At 35.4% G+C, this 15,798-nt stretch overlaps 1 protein-coding gene across 1 annotated transcript; it reads left to right on the plus strand.

Moving 5' to 3' along the window:
- Nucleotides 1-11,803: 11,803 nt before the first annotated feature.
- Nucleotides 11,804-14,694, plus strand: LOC149203122 (uncharacterized). The gene is made up of 6 exons (XM_089400116.1): nucleotides 11,804-12,005; nucleotides 12,772-13,066; nucleotides 13,172-13,271; nucleotides 13,351-13,528; nucleotides 14,025-14,082; nucleotides 14,186-14,694. The coding sequence occupies exons 1-6, from the start codon at nucleotides 11,897-11,899 to the stop codon at nucleotides 14,271-14,273; spliced, it is 828 nt and encodes a 275-aa protein (XP_089256242.1). The 5' UTR covers nucleotides 11,804-11,896; the 3' UTR covers nucleotides 14,274-14,694.
- Nucleotides 14,695-15,798: the final 1,104 nt, after the last annotated feature.

Here is a 15,798-nt window from a genome sequence, read left to right on the forward strand (position 1 = left end):
ATCCCATCGAAGTGTTGAATGTCTCTCAGAAATGGTTTTCAAGGATGACCACAAATCAAGAAGGCTGGGTTTTGAAGAGAAAAACACAAACAATACCAAAATGTGGGAGAACTCAAAGGTATCAACCAATTATGGTTCAAATATTACCATCAAATATGAAATATTATAACATTTCCTCAAACAAACCAACTCTGGAACAATTCCTAATCTGGTACCTTTTACTAGTGGAAGTGCTCCTTCACAAATATCAGCATGCCAAAAACATGAAATCACGCTCATAGAGTATAATTCTCATGGAGCATAAATCAAAACAACTTTGTTTAGAAATCTAAATCAAATTTCTGTACTCAAACTCTAAGTTGTAGCAGTAAACTCTAATTATATTTGTCTTATGCTTGCTTGATAAATATTTGAACCTATAGCAGACCATTAATTCCCCCCTCATTAGATACAAGGAGAGAAGATGAAGTGCTCTTCACTGCCAGACTAGTTAATATTATTGAACATATCGTGTGGTATGACTTGTAAATTTTCTTAACAGTTTTAGAACAATCCCAAGATGCACTCCATCCAAAATCATTTTTTCTCTTGCAGTAGTCTTATGCTTGAAACATCTATCTGAATGATGATTATTCTTCCACAATGTTCACAAGGGTGAAGATCATAACAATTACCTTTCTCATCTCTAACTCTGTCACAAAATTAACATCTAACAATTTGTTGTGGGATAACATCATCCAAAAATACAACACTACAAAAATTTATAGGCTTGGAAAAATGAGGAACATGAAAAATTAAATCTTTATCATATACCACATTATTTTATTTTTTTTGTGCACAATTTCTTCCCAATGGCTAATGAATGTCTTGGGAATTGTATGTTTCACACTTGTATGAAAAATACACTTACATACACTTGCTTTGTCAGTGCACTGAACTACTCCATTATCATTTTCTAATTGTTCATAATTACAACTCATCTTTAGATCTCGTAGTTCATCCATTTGTAACTACGACTCTATTTGGAGAAATTCAAATTTCTAATCTAAATCATGTAATTTGGTTTTCATATCAGCAATAATATCTTTACTGATATTCACACTGTTATCAACATTATATTATATCAGAGTATTCAAAAACTCTAATACTTTATCAAGTTTGGCCATTGTAGAATAACTTGGCAATTTAAAGGTGTTGACTTGAACCGAAAATGCACCCATTTTAGAATTAAAATTCAACGAGTAAAATCTCACCAATGCTAGGTGCTCAAAACAACAAATGTTCACAAATTCAATGTAGAATAATCATAGGAATCATTTGCATTGTGCAATCTCAAAATGAACATAAAATTTCACGACTTATTGCTCATAATCAATAAGATTCTTTAGAATTAGGGCAACCAACAATTAATTAACAAGTATTAACAATCCTAAATTCCACCATCATATTTGTCAAGTCCATTTTATCTAAAAAATCCCTCTTTTAATCTTGAATGTACATTTCTTTTAACGTTCATAGTGGATGGACCTCAAAAATCCAATTCGCGAGTTATATTTCTTTCGTGAAAAATATTTCCCACTCTTCGACTCTCTCATTATAAAAATACTCATGAATAAATTTATTTGGATTTCAGAAGAATTTTCACTTAATTGAAAAATTATGTACCTGTGTTTCTACTCTTTATGGTCATCTATATTCCAATAAAGAATGGCTAAGGTGTAGGCACTCTCTTACATAGGTTCCATGAAGGTTCAAATGTAATCCGCTCATATACTGTTACAAAAAAATCTCATTTACCTCGTCGATGTCAAACAGGTGGTTGAAGATGTGGTATACTTCTTTGTGTCATGTATTACTCAATGGGAACTCGGTCCTCGGATACACACACAGGTCAATGATTTTGCTGCAATATCTCCTCCTCACATAAACAATAGGAAAACAGCAAACAACTCCTCTTTATTTATTATTATATTGTTTATGCAAAAATATTCCTTAGACTTCTAAAAAAATCTTGACATCTGATTCATGCTAATTCTGAAATTGAAAAAACTACCCTCTATCTTCCCAAAAAGAAATTGTCTAAAGCATGTTTACCTTAAAAAATAACTTTAATACAAAATGGAATTAATCTAGGTTTATCTACAGATAATCAATCAAAGTCAATGTTGAGAAATGCAACAAGAAAATCCTAATTTAATTTTGTCCTTGAATTAAATTAGGAATTAAATTGTAATTCTAATTCTCATAGAAACTTGTAATAATTAACTAAGTTAATTTGACTTAGTTGACTCAGTTAATTCGAGTTTGGAGTCTGTCTAGAGTCATGTAGTGTGGTTCCTAAATTTTAGGGGCCCAAGTTGAGTTATTTTGAGTTGTAATTGTTTAATTAAGTTTAACTGAGCTAAATTCAGTTAATCTAGTTCCAGCTGATGAAGGAATTAGTGGGAGATTCAATAGTGGCATGTAACGAGCACTGCTCAACCAGTAAAACTAAGATTCACTCATAATTAACTCATGCATGTCAGATCAGATAAAGACCCAGTTGAGATTAGAGTTCAGGGACAATGTAATATTAGTTGTAAAATCATTTAGATTAAACTGATGGTGCATGCAATTAGAGGAAGGCCTATGATGGAATTCTTAGTTATGGATGAGGAATTTCCCTATTAAATATGGCCTAATTCCCTAGGAAAATGCGCAAGAAAATAGGAGCTTGGAAGGCAACAAATTTGGCTAAGTATTGGCAGAAGTTGGTTTGTGAAGCAGTGAGATAGATTGTGATAGTGCAGAGGTTGCTCAAGCTTGAGTAAAGCATTGTAATCTTATCATATTTCCTTATTAATGCAATATACAAATAGCAAGGGTTTTTAGTTGTGGCTTTCCCCAATTATTGTGTTATGTGTGATTGAATTATTTCTCTTTTATGATCTATGATTTTAGCGATCATTTATTGTTTTTGCTTATGAGTGGAGTAGATTCAAGTCATTTTTTTTAGCATATTACAATCTGGAGTTTGAATATACAAGGAATTTATACATGGTATTGGAGCTGAAATCAATATAGAAGAGGAGAATATGAGTTTTTCTTTTGAAAGAGAAATCAAATTTAAAGTATCATACGTCAGAGCCAGTAAGATTTCGCTCTATGGATTGAGACTCAAATATTCCCTTGAGGGTAGTTCGAACTATATTTCGTGGAGGGACAGGATGGAGGAAGCGTTGGAAGACAATGGGATTAAGGAATTCATAAACAATGATATTCCTAAGCCATCTAATGCTCAAGATTTGGTAGAGTGGAGAAAGTGTGTGGAAAAGGAAAAAAGGAATATCCTAGAAGGAGTTTGAGATCATATTGTCTCAAACCTGCACAGCAAGGAAACTCCGTTTCCAATGTAGAAGGCCTTGACATGCCTGTTTCAAAATAATAGTGACCACATGAAGCTGGCCCTGAAGGACAAGCTCAAAAAATCAATATGGAGAAGGGTGACATAATACCAAAGTACTTAACCAAGTTCACCCAATGTTGGGATGAGCTTGGAAGTGTCGGTGTTACGATTGCTGAAGATGATCTGATGAGCCTATCACTTCTAGGACTGCCCAAGATCTGGCACAACTACCAGGACTGAGTTAATGGCAAGGAGAAACTACTAGAGTAGGAGTGATTATAGTCTGACCTAGTAGAAGAAGAGATTCCCGGAACACCAGAGATGGATCCTCATCTAATCATGATGATGAGAAGAATTGTGACTTAGCTAGAAAGGCTAAGAAAGGGAAGGGGAATTCGTCTCATTCAAAATAAGATTCTAGTCAGGGGGGCAAGAAAAAGGGCATGTCTAAGATTAAATGTTTTCACTGTCACGAGTTGGGACACTATGCCACAAAGTGTCCACACAATAAGGTTGATAAGAATCCCTTAGGAGGAGTGTCAGTTGAAGTTCTTGCTTCATAATTTGAACTGGATTTCACCCTCATCACTTGCATGGTGACATCGGAGATGGGTAGTGTGTGGTACCTAGATAATGGAGCCTCATTCCATATGACGAACAACAAAGAGTTCTTTAGTGACTTGGAGGAGAAGGACCTCAAGATGCACATTGAAACGAGAGATGATGGGAGGTATAACATGATCAATATCGGTACTATTACCTTTCAGAGGGATTCTGTTACTCCTTTCACATGAAAAGATGTCATGTATGTTCCAGGTTTGAAAAAGAATTTGGTTTCATTTTCCATGTTGGAGGACTGTGCCTATGATGTGATATTTAGAAAGGGAAAGGATTTCCTTCATCATATAGCCTTAGGATAGGTGAAGCAGATTGGGGTTCAGGTGAAGAACCTCTCTACAAATTCGATGTATAAGAATACGCTTCTTTGAGAACTAAAACATAGAAGGTACAGAGCTGAGACATCGGTGATTTGTGGCATAGAAGATTGGGTCACTTGCACCACGGAGCTTTGAAGATCATGCAATAAATTTCTACAGGACTTCATAAGGGTACACTGGAGTAGAGAGACACATGACAAGGGTGTACATTGAGGAAGTACACCAAAGCTTCCTTTCATGATAAAGACAGTGAAGCACAAGCAATTCTTGATAGAGTTCACTCAGATGTGTGTGGAACATTCTCAACAACATCCATGCTTAAGCACAAGTATTATGTAATATTTGTTGATGATTTTTCTTGTAAGTGTTGGATTTTATTCACGCAGAAGAAAGATCAGACATTCACTAAATTTTGTGAATTTAAAGCACTTTTCGAGAAAGATATTGGCAAGAAAATTAAATCTCTCAAAAGCGATAACAATGGATAATATGTGTCAAATGAATTCAATAAATTTTGGGCATCATAAGTAATTCAATGGGAATTAATAGCACCTTATAAGCAACAATAGAATATGGTGGTTGAAAGGAATAATAGAAGTATTGTGGGAGCGGCACAGGGGATGTTACATGATCAAGGCCTACCGTTGCACTTGTGGGATGAAGCATGCAATACAATTGTTTATTTGCAGAACATAAGCCCTCATCGAATTCTCAGGATGAGTACACCAGAAGAAGCTTTTTCAGGTAAGAAACCAGATGTGGCACACTTCATGATCTTTCGTTCATCAGTATATTGTCATGTTACCAAGGATGCATGGAAAAGGCTTCAACCAATAACTGAGTTGGACATATTTGTGGGGTACAATGCTACACCTCAGAACTATCGAGTGTACCTTCCATCCAACAGGATGACAATGGTTCATAGAGATGTGAATTTCGATACAGAGAAGGCCATTAGATGTTCCCATGAGAGGGAGCTTCAGTTACATGTAGATGAGGAGATTTTAGCTACAAAGGAGGAGCCTCGAGGATGTGGAGCATCCACATGCAGAAGAGTAGAGAGTGGAAGCACCCACTCATGCAGAGACTTCCAGAGATGGAAGGAAGCACACCTAAGAGTCTGACAGATTCATGCATGATGCTAGAGAGAATGTGGGAGCACTCACATCACAACGCAGGCAGAGGAGGTCACTAGATTGGTACAATGGCTACATGGCTCTGATGAGCGAGAGTGTAGAGATTGAGCCATCCTCATTCGAGGATGAAGTGCAACAACCAGTATGGGTTGATGCCATGGTTGAGAAGTATGACTCCATTATCAAAAACATTGTTTGGGAAGTAGTCCCAAGACTAGGAGACCAGTCAGTAGTGAGTTCCAGATGGCTTTTCAAGATAAAGCAAGAAACATATGGGAGTGTGGAGAAACAAAATGCCATATTTGTGGCCAAAGGGTTCTCTCAAGTCTAGGGAATTAATTACGAGGATACCTTTGCTCTAGTAGCAAGGTTAATTGTCAATCAAATCTATTCTAGCATTTTCATCAAAGATGGGATGGAAGATACATTAGATGGATGTGAAGACAACATTCCTCGATGATATGATTGAAGAAGAGGTGTATATTGAGCATCCGGAAGGATTTGAGGCCTTCAACCAAGAGTCGCATGTATGCAAACTCAAGCGAGTGATGTATGGACTAAAACAAGCACCTTGTGCTTGGTACACTAGGATTGACAACTATTTCACTGGGTTCAGCTTCACCAAAGTGAAGAAGATGTGAACCTTTACCATATTGTGGTTGAAGGTAAACTGTTCATAATAGTATTATATGTTGGTGATTTGATTCTAACAGGTGATGAGAAGCTGATAAAATATTGGAAATAGGATCTTGTAAGAGAATTCGAGATGAAGGATTTGGGGCTCATGCATTACTTTCTTGGTATGGAATTATGGAAAAGAGATAAGGAACTGTTTGCCTCTTATGAAAACTATGTCAACAAGATACTGAAGAAGTTCCACATGGAGAGTACCAAACCCATGGAGACTCCTCCAGCAGGTAATTGGAGGAAGGAGGATACTACTTCAAGTGAAGTAGTGGAGGCTACTATTTACAGACAGCTTATGGGTTCACTTATGTATTTGGTGAACACATGACTGGACATGTATTTTTCATTTAACCAGCTTAGTCAAGCCATGGCTAAGCCAACCAAACTTTATTGGAAGGAAACTAAAGATGTGTTCAAATACCTCAGATGCACCACTCAATTTGGTCTTTGGTACATACAAATAGATGGAGTGAAGCTTCAAGGCTTTACAGATGCAAATTGGGCAAGGTGTCAATCCAACAGGAAGATATCAGTAGGGGAAATCTTCAGTATTGAGTGAGCACATGTTTCTTGGTAAAAGTAGAAGCATAAATCAATTTAACTCAGTTCAGCAGAAGCAGAGTACATGGTTTCTAGTCAAGAAACTTGTGAGGCTATCTAGATGAGGAAGATCCTTGTTGGATTATTTGGTCAACAGATGGATCCTACAATGATTTACTGTGACAATCAGAGTTGTATCAAACTCTCTAAGAATCCGTTTTTTCATGATTCGTCTAATCATATCGACATCTGGTATCACCATCTATGAGATTTTGTGCAGAGGAGAATCATGTTGTTGGAATACATTCCTACAAAGCAGCGAGATGCAGATATTTTGAGAAAGGGATTATCAAGATGCAAATTCGAGTTTCACAAAGGAAAGATCGAGGTAGAAGATAATCCCTTTCTTGTTAAGAGGGAGTGTTGAAAAATGCAACAAGGAAATCCTAATTTTATTTTGTCCTTGAATTAAATTATGAATTAAATTTTAATTCTAATTCTCATAGCAACTTGTAACAGTTAGCTAAGTCAATTTGACTAAATTGGCTAAGTTAATTCCTGTTAGGGGTCTACCTAGTGTCATGTAGAGTCATTCCTAAATTTTAGGGGCCCAAGTTGAGTTCTTTTGATTTGTAATTATTTAATTCAATTTAACTGAGTTAAATTCAGTTAAACTAGTTCCAACTGATGAAGGAATTACTGGGAGATCTAGTAGTGGGGTGTAACCTATAGTAATGGGTTGTAACCAACACTGTGCAACCAGTAAACTGATCACTCATAATTAACTCATGCATGTTAGATCAAAGAAAGATCGAGTTGAGATTAGAGTTCAGGGACAATTTACTATCAGTTGTAAAATCATCTAAATTGAACCGATGGTACATGCAATCAGAGGAAGGCCTATCATGGATTGCATAGTTATGGATTAGGAATTTTCCAATTAAATACAGGCTACTTCCCTAGGAAGTTGCCCAAGGAAATAGGATTTCGACAGGCAACAGATTTGGCTAAGTATTGGTCGAGATGGTTGGTGAAACAGTGAGATAGATTGTGATAGCGTAGATGTTGCTCATGGTTGAGCAAAGCATTGTAATATTCTCATATTTTCTTATTAATGCAATATACAAATAGTGGGGATTTTTAGTTGTGGCTTTCCCCAAAAAATGATTGTGTTATGTGTGATTGAATTCTTTCTCTTTTATGCTTCATGATTTCATTGATCATTTATTGTTTCCGCTGAGAAGTAGAGTAGATTCAAGTTTATATAACAAATCCCCTCTTTTTCTTTGTAGAAACGACTCCATTTGCATCTTCTCTATGCATCATAGTTCTTTTTAATTGTATATTATCTCATTATCCCTTAGAAGAGTTTATGAACTTTTATTTAGTGTTGTTATCTTCATAATTAACACTCAATTAGCTCAACTAACAGGAGTCTTGACATCTGAAGCACATGTATTATTCAATGAGGTGACCCTTCCTCCTTAACAACAACAACAGTGTAAGTAATGAATTTTGATGTATTCAAATGGGAATGAGTTTCTCTTCTTTCTTTTTTTTTGGGAACTGAGAATCGAGGCACCTCTTGGGGATCACTACTTTGGAATTATAGGCAAACAATCTACAATTGAAAATTACCTTATTACTGGAAATGATACTCACTCGACCGCTTCCTAGGGTAGCACACAGTCAAAAATTGGACATAATCGTTGTGACATTTCCTCGGTGCTTTCTGAGCAGTGTTGGCCTTTACATAACTCCACAACAATGTAAACATCGTAAGAAATTTAACATTCAATGATATTGAATAAATCGATGGCGTGGAATTTAATGACCCACTAACTCCACATAGCAACCAAAATTTGTATCTTCAATAAAAACTAAAATCAATGCATCAAGGGATAATCTAGGATATATAAATGAACAAACCTGGGAAATTGTCTTCAATACTAGCTTGGTCATCGACATAAGTTCATGTTTAACAAGTCCTAGGCACTCGAGTAGCTCCACTACACTCGACTATACTTTTGTTGCTAACACTTTTATTGTGAATACTTGTTGCTACACAAATATGGACAGATGAACAGTGGCAACTCTCTTTTATCTAACCCAATCACACACACTTCTGCCTCAATGATGCATATGCTCTCCGTTAAACCTTCATGTTTTTCATTCTTTACCAGAATCTTGTTTCAAGGGCAAGGTCTCAGAAAGGAGCACTCAAGAAGGCCACAAAACTAGTAGCTCAACTAAATCAATAGGGCAGATGAACCACCGCTTTGATACTACTGTTGGAAACACAAATTGGAAACAAGATCAACTGTATTATTAATAATAGTATAAAGAATGATGTACATAATACATATAAATACAATAGGTAAACTATTGATTCAGTTTCCTGGATTTTTTGAAATCCAATAACTAATCACCATAACACGCACTAACCGAAATTATAATCCCAAAGATTAGGTGTCTAACATATGTTATGATATATTATGGGATATTTCCTTAGTTAAAATCAACTATTTAATTGGATAACTTAGATAAGTATATAGTGTTTAGCCATGCCGAATTTGTAAATCTAACATATGTTATGATATATTAGGGGATATTTCATAGTTGAAATCAGCTATTTAATTGGACAACATGGATAAGCATATAGTGTTTAGCAATGCTAAATTTGTAAATTTTTAATTCGGTTAAAATTTAGTTATATAATTTGTGATTATATGAAATATATTTTAATATATAAATAAATTTACATTATTAAATATCTGAAAAAAAATATGTAAATTTCAATCACGGGTATTTTTAATAAGTTTTAAATAAAATATTTAAAATTATTAAAAACATTATAAAATATAAATCTATCTTTGAAAATTAGTCAGTAATGAAATATTATTCATTACCCTCGTGGTCAAATACAGGCTGTACCTGTAGTCATATTCGCCTTTTTCGTGAAGATAAGCCTTCTAATAGTATCGCTAAAGTAGCAGGTGGAGCAGATGTATGGCGTAAAAGAAGAATAATGGTGTCAAGTGATGAGTGGAGTGCATGATAAATACAGAAAATATGGTCGGTCAAGGATCCACTAAGTTCAATCAAAGGGCAGAATCATTCCATTTTCTCGTGACGAAGCCTTATTCTAAAACTATCAATGACAATGGGTGTATGTGTCCACTCTGTGCAGCACTTTCGTTGCATTTATATTTGGTTTCAGAGGTGACGACAATCTCACAACTGGGCCATGTCCAAGTACATTGTAATATGGAATATAAAATGAAAACATGCCGTGAGTGGCAAGGCTGGTGGCGCTTTATTATTATATATTATTCCTAAAGTTGGAAAGGTTTGTTTGAGTACGGCATAAATTTACTTCAAATAGTGATAGCCGAGGATTCGGACGCATGTGATGTTGCACATTGCATTTGGAAAACGTGAAACCAAGATTCATCCCTATCAAAAACAGAAAGACACTGTCTGCTTGACTAAAAGATGCCGAAAACACGTTGCTTTTAGTTTGAAATACAGACGGAGGTGGGGAGCTGAACCATTTTAAAATATCTCAGCAAAAGTCAATAATTGGTATTAGCGTTTTATATGGAATTGCGTTAAACAATGATCAGCCTTTTTTAATAAATAATCAGTTCATCTAAGTGAAAGTCAATAATTAGTGTTGGATTTTTATACGGCAATGTTAGACGATAATTGGAATTAGCGTTTTATATGGAATAGTGTTAAACATTGATCATGCTTTTAATAAATAATCAATTCATCTAAGCGAAAGTCAATAATTGTGGTTGGATTTTTATACAGAAATGTTGGATTTTTATACGGAAATGTTTAAAGTATTGATGAGGACTTTAATAAATAATCAGTTTGGGGGAGAATCAAATTTTATTTTTAAGTTGGAATATGGTAAGGAGTTTACGTAATTATATTTTTAATTATTGGGGTTTTCGCAGTGCATTATATTAGATATTATTTTGGGATTCAACTGCATTAAGTAAGTCATTTATCTATGACCATTTCTGTGAGAGGTAGTTGTAACTAACTAATTTCTCATGATTTTTTAATAGTCCACTTAGCACTCATTGCATTGGGTGTAGTAGTAACTAACTAATTTCTCATGATTTTTGAATAGTTCTATCATTTTGATTGCCACTAGTGAAATGAATCACATAGGGTCAATCATCACTTCTAGGGTGTAAACCAGGACTTCCCTGGAGGTCACCCATCCCCGAGCGCCTATGAATCAAGCGCGCTTAACTGTGGAGTTTTCCCCACAATCAAGCCCACTTAGCTTGCTACCCCATTTGCAAAACTTTAGCAAGTATTGTGTCTCATGAACCTTAGTCAGTTATGACTACCTCTCATGGAAATGGTCATAGATGAATGACTTACTTAACACAGTTGAATCCCAAAATACTAATCTAATAATTATATATTTGTTACCTTTTTGGTTGAAATTATATTTTGGTTGAAATTTGGTGAAACTATTTTTAAGTAGAAGTGTAATTTTTTGTTTTTAAAATGTGTTTATGCAACAATCAACAAGTTGTATATTTGATTGTAGAGATAGATTAAACATTGCGAAAAGCTCATTTAGATCATGAATCATGAAAAATTTATATTTCAAATTTGTAATTTCAACAAATCTTTATTAAATTCAAAATAACACTTAATATCCCATATTCTTACTAATTCAAATCAAATTTAACTAAAAAAAAAATATACATATAAAATTGTATGATACAGGAAACAGCAAAAGGAAACGATTTAGACTAAAATATTTACGCTTGTTTGTTTTAATCATGCGTCCCGGAAATTGTGTTAAGCACTCAGGCCTTTGATAAATAATCGGAAAACATTGAAAGGATTCCATAAACAAATAATCAGTTCTACCAGAGATGCTTGACATGTGGATTCCACGTTTCGAATATGAAAAATAAATACCAACCGTCCCCATCTCATTCCTTCAATTTTAGTTCACAAGTGACTCGGTGAAATGGACTTGCCTTTAATATTGCGAAAAGGACAATTATACAGTTGTCTGTACACGCTTCTGCTATTCGAGGTAGCTGTACCCTATACGTGCTCACCTTCCGACCCTTTATATTACGAACGTCTTTCAAAAAAGTAGACTGCAGAAGTTTATCATTTGAATTGATCCTGAATTATTCAATAGTCAGATCTGTGTTTCAAGGGACATGGACCGAACAGCTATGGACTGCATGGGTATCGAAACTAAGGGATCCAGTATTAACCGTGCCCCTGAACCTTTTCCTGCGGATCAACTCAACAACGATAGGGAAGGAGGTAGGTTGTGTCATAAGTTCTCATCTGAGATTGAACTTGAATCTCCTCGTTGTAACTGAAAATATTTATGGCAAAAGATGCATTTTTGTTGTTTAGATCCAATACTGAAGCACATATACTGTATAGTCCATCATTTGTTCATAGCTTTGAACAAATGAATTTGGGGTGTTTAAACATTTTTAGATATGGTCTAAAATAACTTAACACCCAGTGAAGTCTGGTCATGTATAGAAAAACACAAAAAATAACACACAAACCCTATAAACTGCTATTCTTCTTTATTGATCACATAAATTTGATTACAAAAAATAACACACAAACCCTATAAACTGCTATTCTAAACTTGATTATTACAATAAATTTTAGTATTTAAACTTTTCAAACATGTCCCTAAAATAACTTCACATACCACACACTCTAAATTAATTTTTTTCCAAATTATAATTTAACAATTATAATTTAACTCAAACTCATTGTACTTGACTCAATTAACTTACTTTCCAAATTTAAGTAATTATTACGTGCTGAAGTAATTACAGTTTCCAACTGTTTAGATCCAATACTGAAGTACAAATACTATTTAGTCTGTCTTCATAGCTTTGGCATACCCTAGTTTGGCTCCGTGTTTGTTAATTGATTAAACAACGCTGATGTGGATCAGCCGAAGACCAAGTGAAGTCCTGTGAAAATATGTTTCTGTTGTTCTTGAAATGCTTAAATCCTAGACAACGTTGGCTCTTTAAACTATAACGTGTGGTGGGCACAGTCTGGGGGAACAATCGATCGTGGATAAAACCCCAAATGATGCGCCAAGTGCTTTCGTATAGAGGTGAAGCGAGAAATGGGTCATACAATGGAGAACCTCAGACGCAGGTTCTCATGGATTCCTCCACACCGGCATTAATGAGATTATTTCCTCAAAAACCCATTTCTTCTGCTGCAAACCACAAGACCCAGGCTTGCAAATATACTCAGAATACCGCAGCACCGGGTAGTTTGCAGTCACAACGATTGCCTTTCCTCTCTATTGCATCAGTCCAGACAAATGCTACCATTTCCAGGTATATTAATCTCCAACTAGTATTGTTTTCCAGTTATTTATAAAAATTATCACGAGAATAAGGAACTATATCTTGATTATTTCTCTAACTTGCATTTTAATGAAGGCCGACCTCTGCAACGGCAACAGCAGGCAAGTCAACGACTGCCCCGTTGACGATCTTCTACAACGGCGCGGTCAGCGTTTTTGATGTTCCTGCGCACAAGGTATGAGCTTCAAGCCCAGCACTTTCATTTGTTTGTTGCGACTAGGCTTTTTAGATTGACCGAGTCTATTCATGGGCAGGCTGAAGCCATAATGATGTTGGCCACCACTGCAATTTCGAGTCGTAAGGCAACTTCTACGCCTACAATTACGACTGCATCTGGAGCTTCAGCCAGTGCATTCGACGCCCAGGCAGTTGTACCAGCAAAGACACTTACAGGAGCTGCGGCCCAGCAGCGAACTAGCATGCCCAATTCTGGTAGACTTAACAATTAAAGGCAATTTTGTTAACGATAGCTAATTATTCAGAGAGTTGTTTAAATTCAGAGAGTCTGTTAGTTCAGTCAAGTTCAGTTAAGTTATATTCTGGGTAAAGTTAAATTTGTTGTGTTTTTGTATTTTGAATTATTTTGAGTGAGTTGAGAAAGGTTAAATTTTTGTTATTAGGTTCATTGTAATTATAAGTTTGTGTGATTAATTGAAGAATTGTGGTGAATGTTAGTGTGTGAATTATTTATATGACATCACCCATATATTTCTAGTGTAAAAAGATATAAGCAATATGAAAGCAAATCTTATCACCAATTTCAGCTTCTAGAATTTAGAATCGATTTACCATAATCCTAAAATCAATTTACCATAATCCTACCCATGTCTCACTAGCTCTGTCATTCCAAAAACAATTCTAGCAAAGAATATTTTCTGTTAATCTCGTTGGTTTTAATTTCTTTTGATTAACTAGAGAAATATTGTAGGATTGCAAATGACAAGAAAACAATCACTGCAACGTTTCCTGGAGAAGCGGAAAGAGAGGTAATACTGAGCTCAATTTTGGGTAATTTTGCAGATTATCCAAATTATCTCTATTTCTAAATTACAAATCTAATGACATTGCCCGTCTTCGTGCCAACTGCAGACAGAACAGCACGAGTCCTTACGCGATGAACATTCCTGAATCAAGCGACGGATGCACCCATGCATCCGTCGTTTTTCCGACGGTGTAACTTATTCTCGGAATCAACTATTGGCATTCATTCATTTAAGCCATTCTTCCTGAAAGAAGCTGCTGCTGGTCCACCCCATAGGAGCCTAGAGAGATACAGCAGTGGTGATCGAGCAGTGCCATCTGTTGAAAGTGGGCACCAAATAATAGTATATATTGTTATAGGAAATTGCTATATTCATCTCCGGCGGGTAGGGTTTCAACTAGTCCGACACGACTGAACTTCATAGTTCTTCTCAGCATAGAGTTTCCGTGGAATCAGTACCATATCCGACATCAGCCTTGCACGAATGAAGAATTTGGGTTCGCAGTGTTGAAACCTTAACACTATTGATGTCTTGTTTTTCAAAATTTTCATAACAGACTACTCGTAAACCCTAATACTAGTGTGCGCTCTATTGGAATAGTTATAGTTTTCTTAACATCAATATGCGATTGAGATTAAATTTGGATGTCAATTATTGCACAGGATATTTTCTGAAATTTCAATCTTACATACGTACTTACTTAAAAATTGTACCCTAAATTTGGGTTAATCTTGAAAGAGAAAAATGTCGTAGACTGTTATTTTCGTTGTTCACATGTTATATAATTGACCATTACACTTTTAAAATTGGGCAGGAATTTGTTGAAATCATAAGTTTGATGGGTAATCCAGTGTAATAGAAGTGCCCTAGGTTTTTCAAGGTGCTGAATCCATATATACAATAAAAAACTAATTTAAATAACACAAACAAAAATTTCACCGCAAAATTTTCCACCAAATTCAACACCGAAAAATCCAAAAAATCACCCAAAAACAATTCTATTTTTTAATATTAGATTTACCGGCCAAATAATGAAACATACCAATTTAGTAATATGACAATTTTGTGCTCTATGTAAAATGTAAATAAGCTTCAGCCATTTGAGACAGAGAAATAATCGAACTAATAAATAACATTTTTTTAATGTTACCATATTAGCACCTTATCTCAGTTTTCAAAAAAAATCTTATCTTATAGTTTCAATTCCGCATGAAATTTTACAGTTCGGTGTTTTTATTAACTTTGCATCACTACAAGTTAAACAAGGGCAGCTGCGAGGCAGCGAGTCCCTGCATGAAGTTAACATTTAAGATCTAGGGCTAAAGAACAGGGCATTACGCCTGTATGGTTGATCTGGTTGTTTGGATGAGGCATATGATTTTATAAAAAAAATGCCATTTAAACCTAATGTTACTGTTTGGGGAGCCTTACTTGGTGCCTGCCAAGCCCATGGCAATATGGAGATAGGAAAAGTTGCAGCAGAACACTGCAGTTGGATTGAGGTAAAGAGTAGGGTACAACAGTAAGCATATTGATAAGCAGAAGAAGGCATTCATGTGATTGAAGGACAACGAAAGTGTGCATTAATCTGAATTTAGGCTTGAGATACTTTACCATCAAATTAGTCAAAACGTCTTTATAAACCAACTACTAGGATCAATAAAGAACACCAGAGCGAGCAGGACCGTGTATTGGTGAGGATCAGCAGTCACTCATAGC

The sequence above is a fragment of the Pinus tabuliformis genome, chromosome 2_1 (genome assembly GCF_031772625.1).
Source record: "Pinus tabuliformis cultivar Carrire ecotype Pingquan chromosome 2_1, CPIR1, whole genome shotgun sequence".
Lineage (NCBI taxonomy): Eukaryota > Viridiplantae > Streptophyta > Pinopsida > Pinales > Pinaceae > Pinus > Pinus tabuliformis.

What these genes read in the sequence shown, in the direction of transcription:
- LOC149203122 (XM_089400116.1), top strand. Translation starts at nt 11,897, where the DNA reads ATGGACCGAACAGCTATGGACTGCATGGGTATCGAAACTAAGGGATCC. An exon ending in CAACAACGATAGGGAAGGAG is followed by an intron (nt 12,006 to 12,771) that starts GTAGGTTGTGTC and finishes TGGTGGGCACAG; the next exon opens with TCTGGGGGAACAATCGATCG. An exon ending in TTGATGTTCCTGCGCACAAG is followed by an intron (nt 13,272 to 13,350) that starts GTATGAGCTTCA and finishes ATTCATGGGCAG; the next exon opens with GCTGAAGCCATAATGATGTT.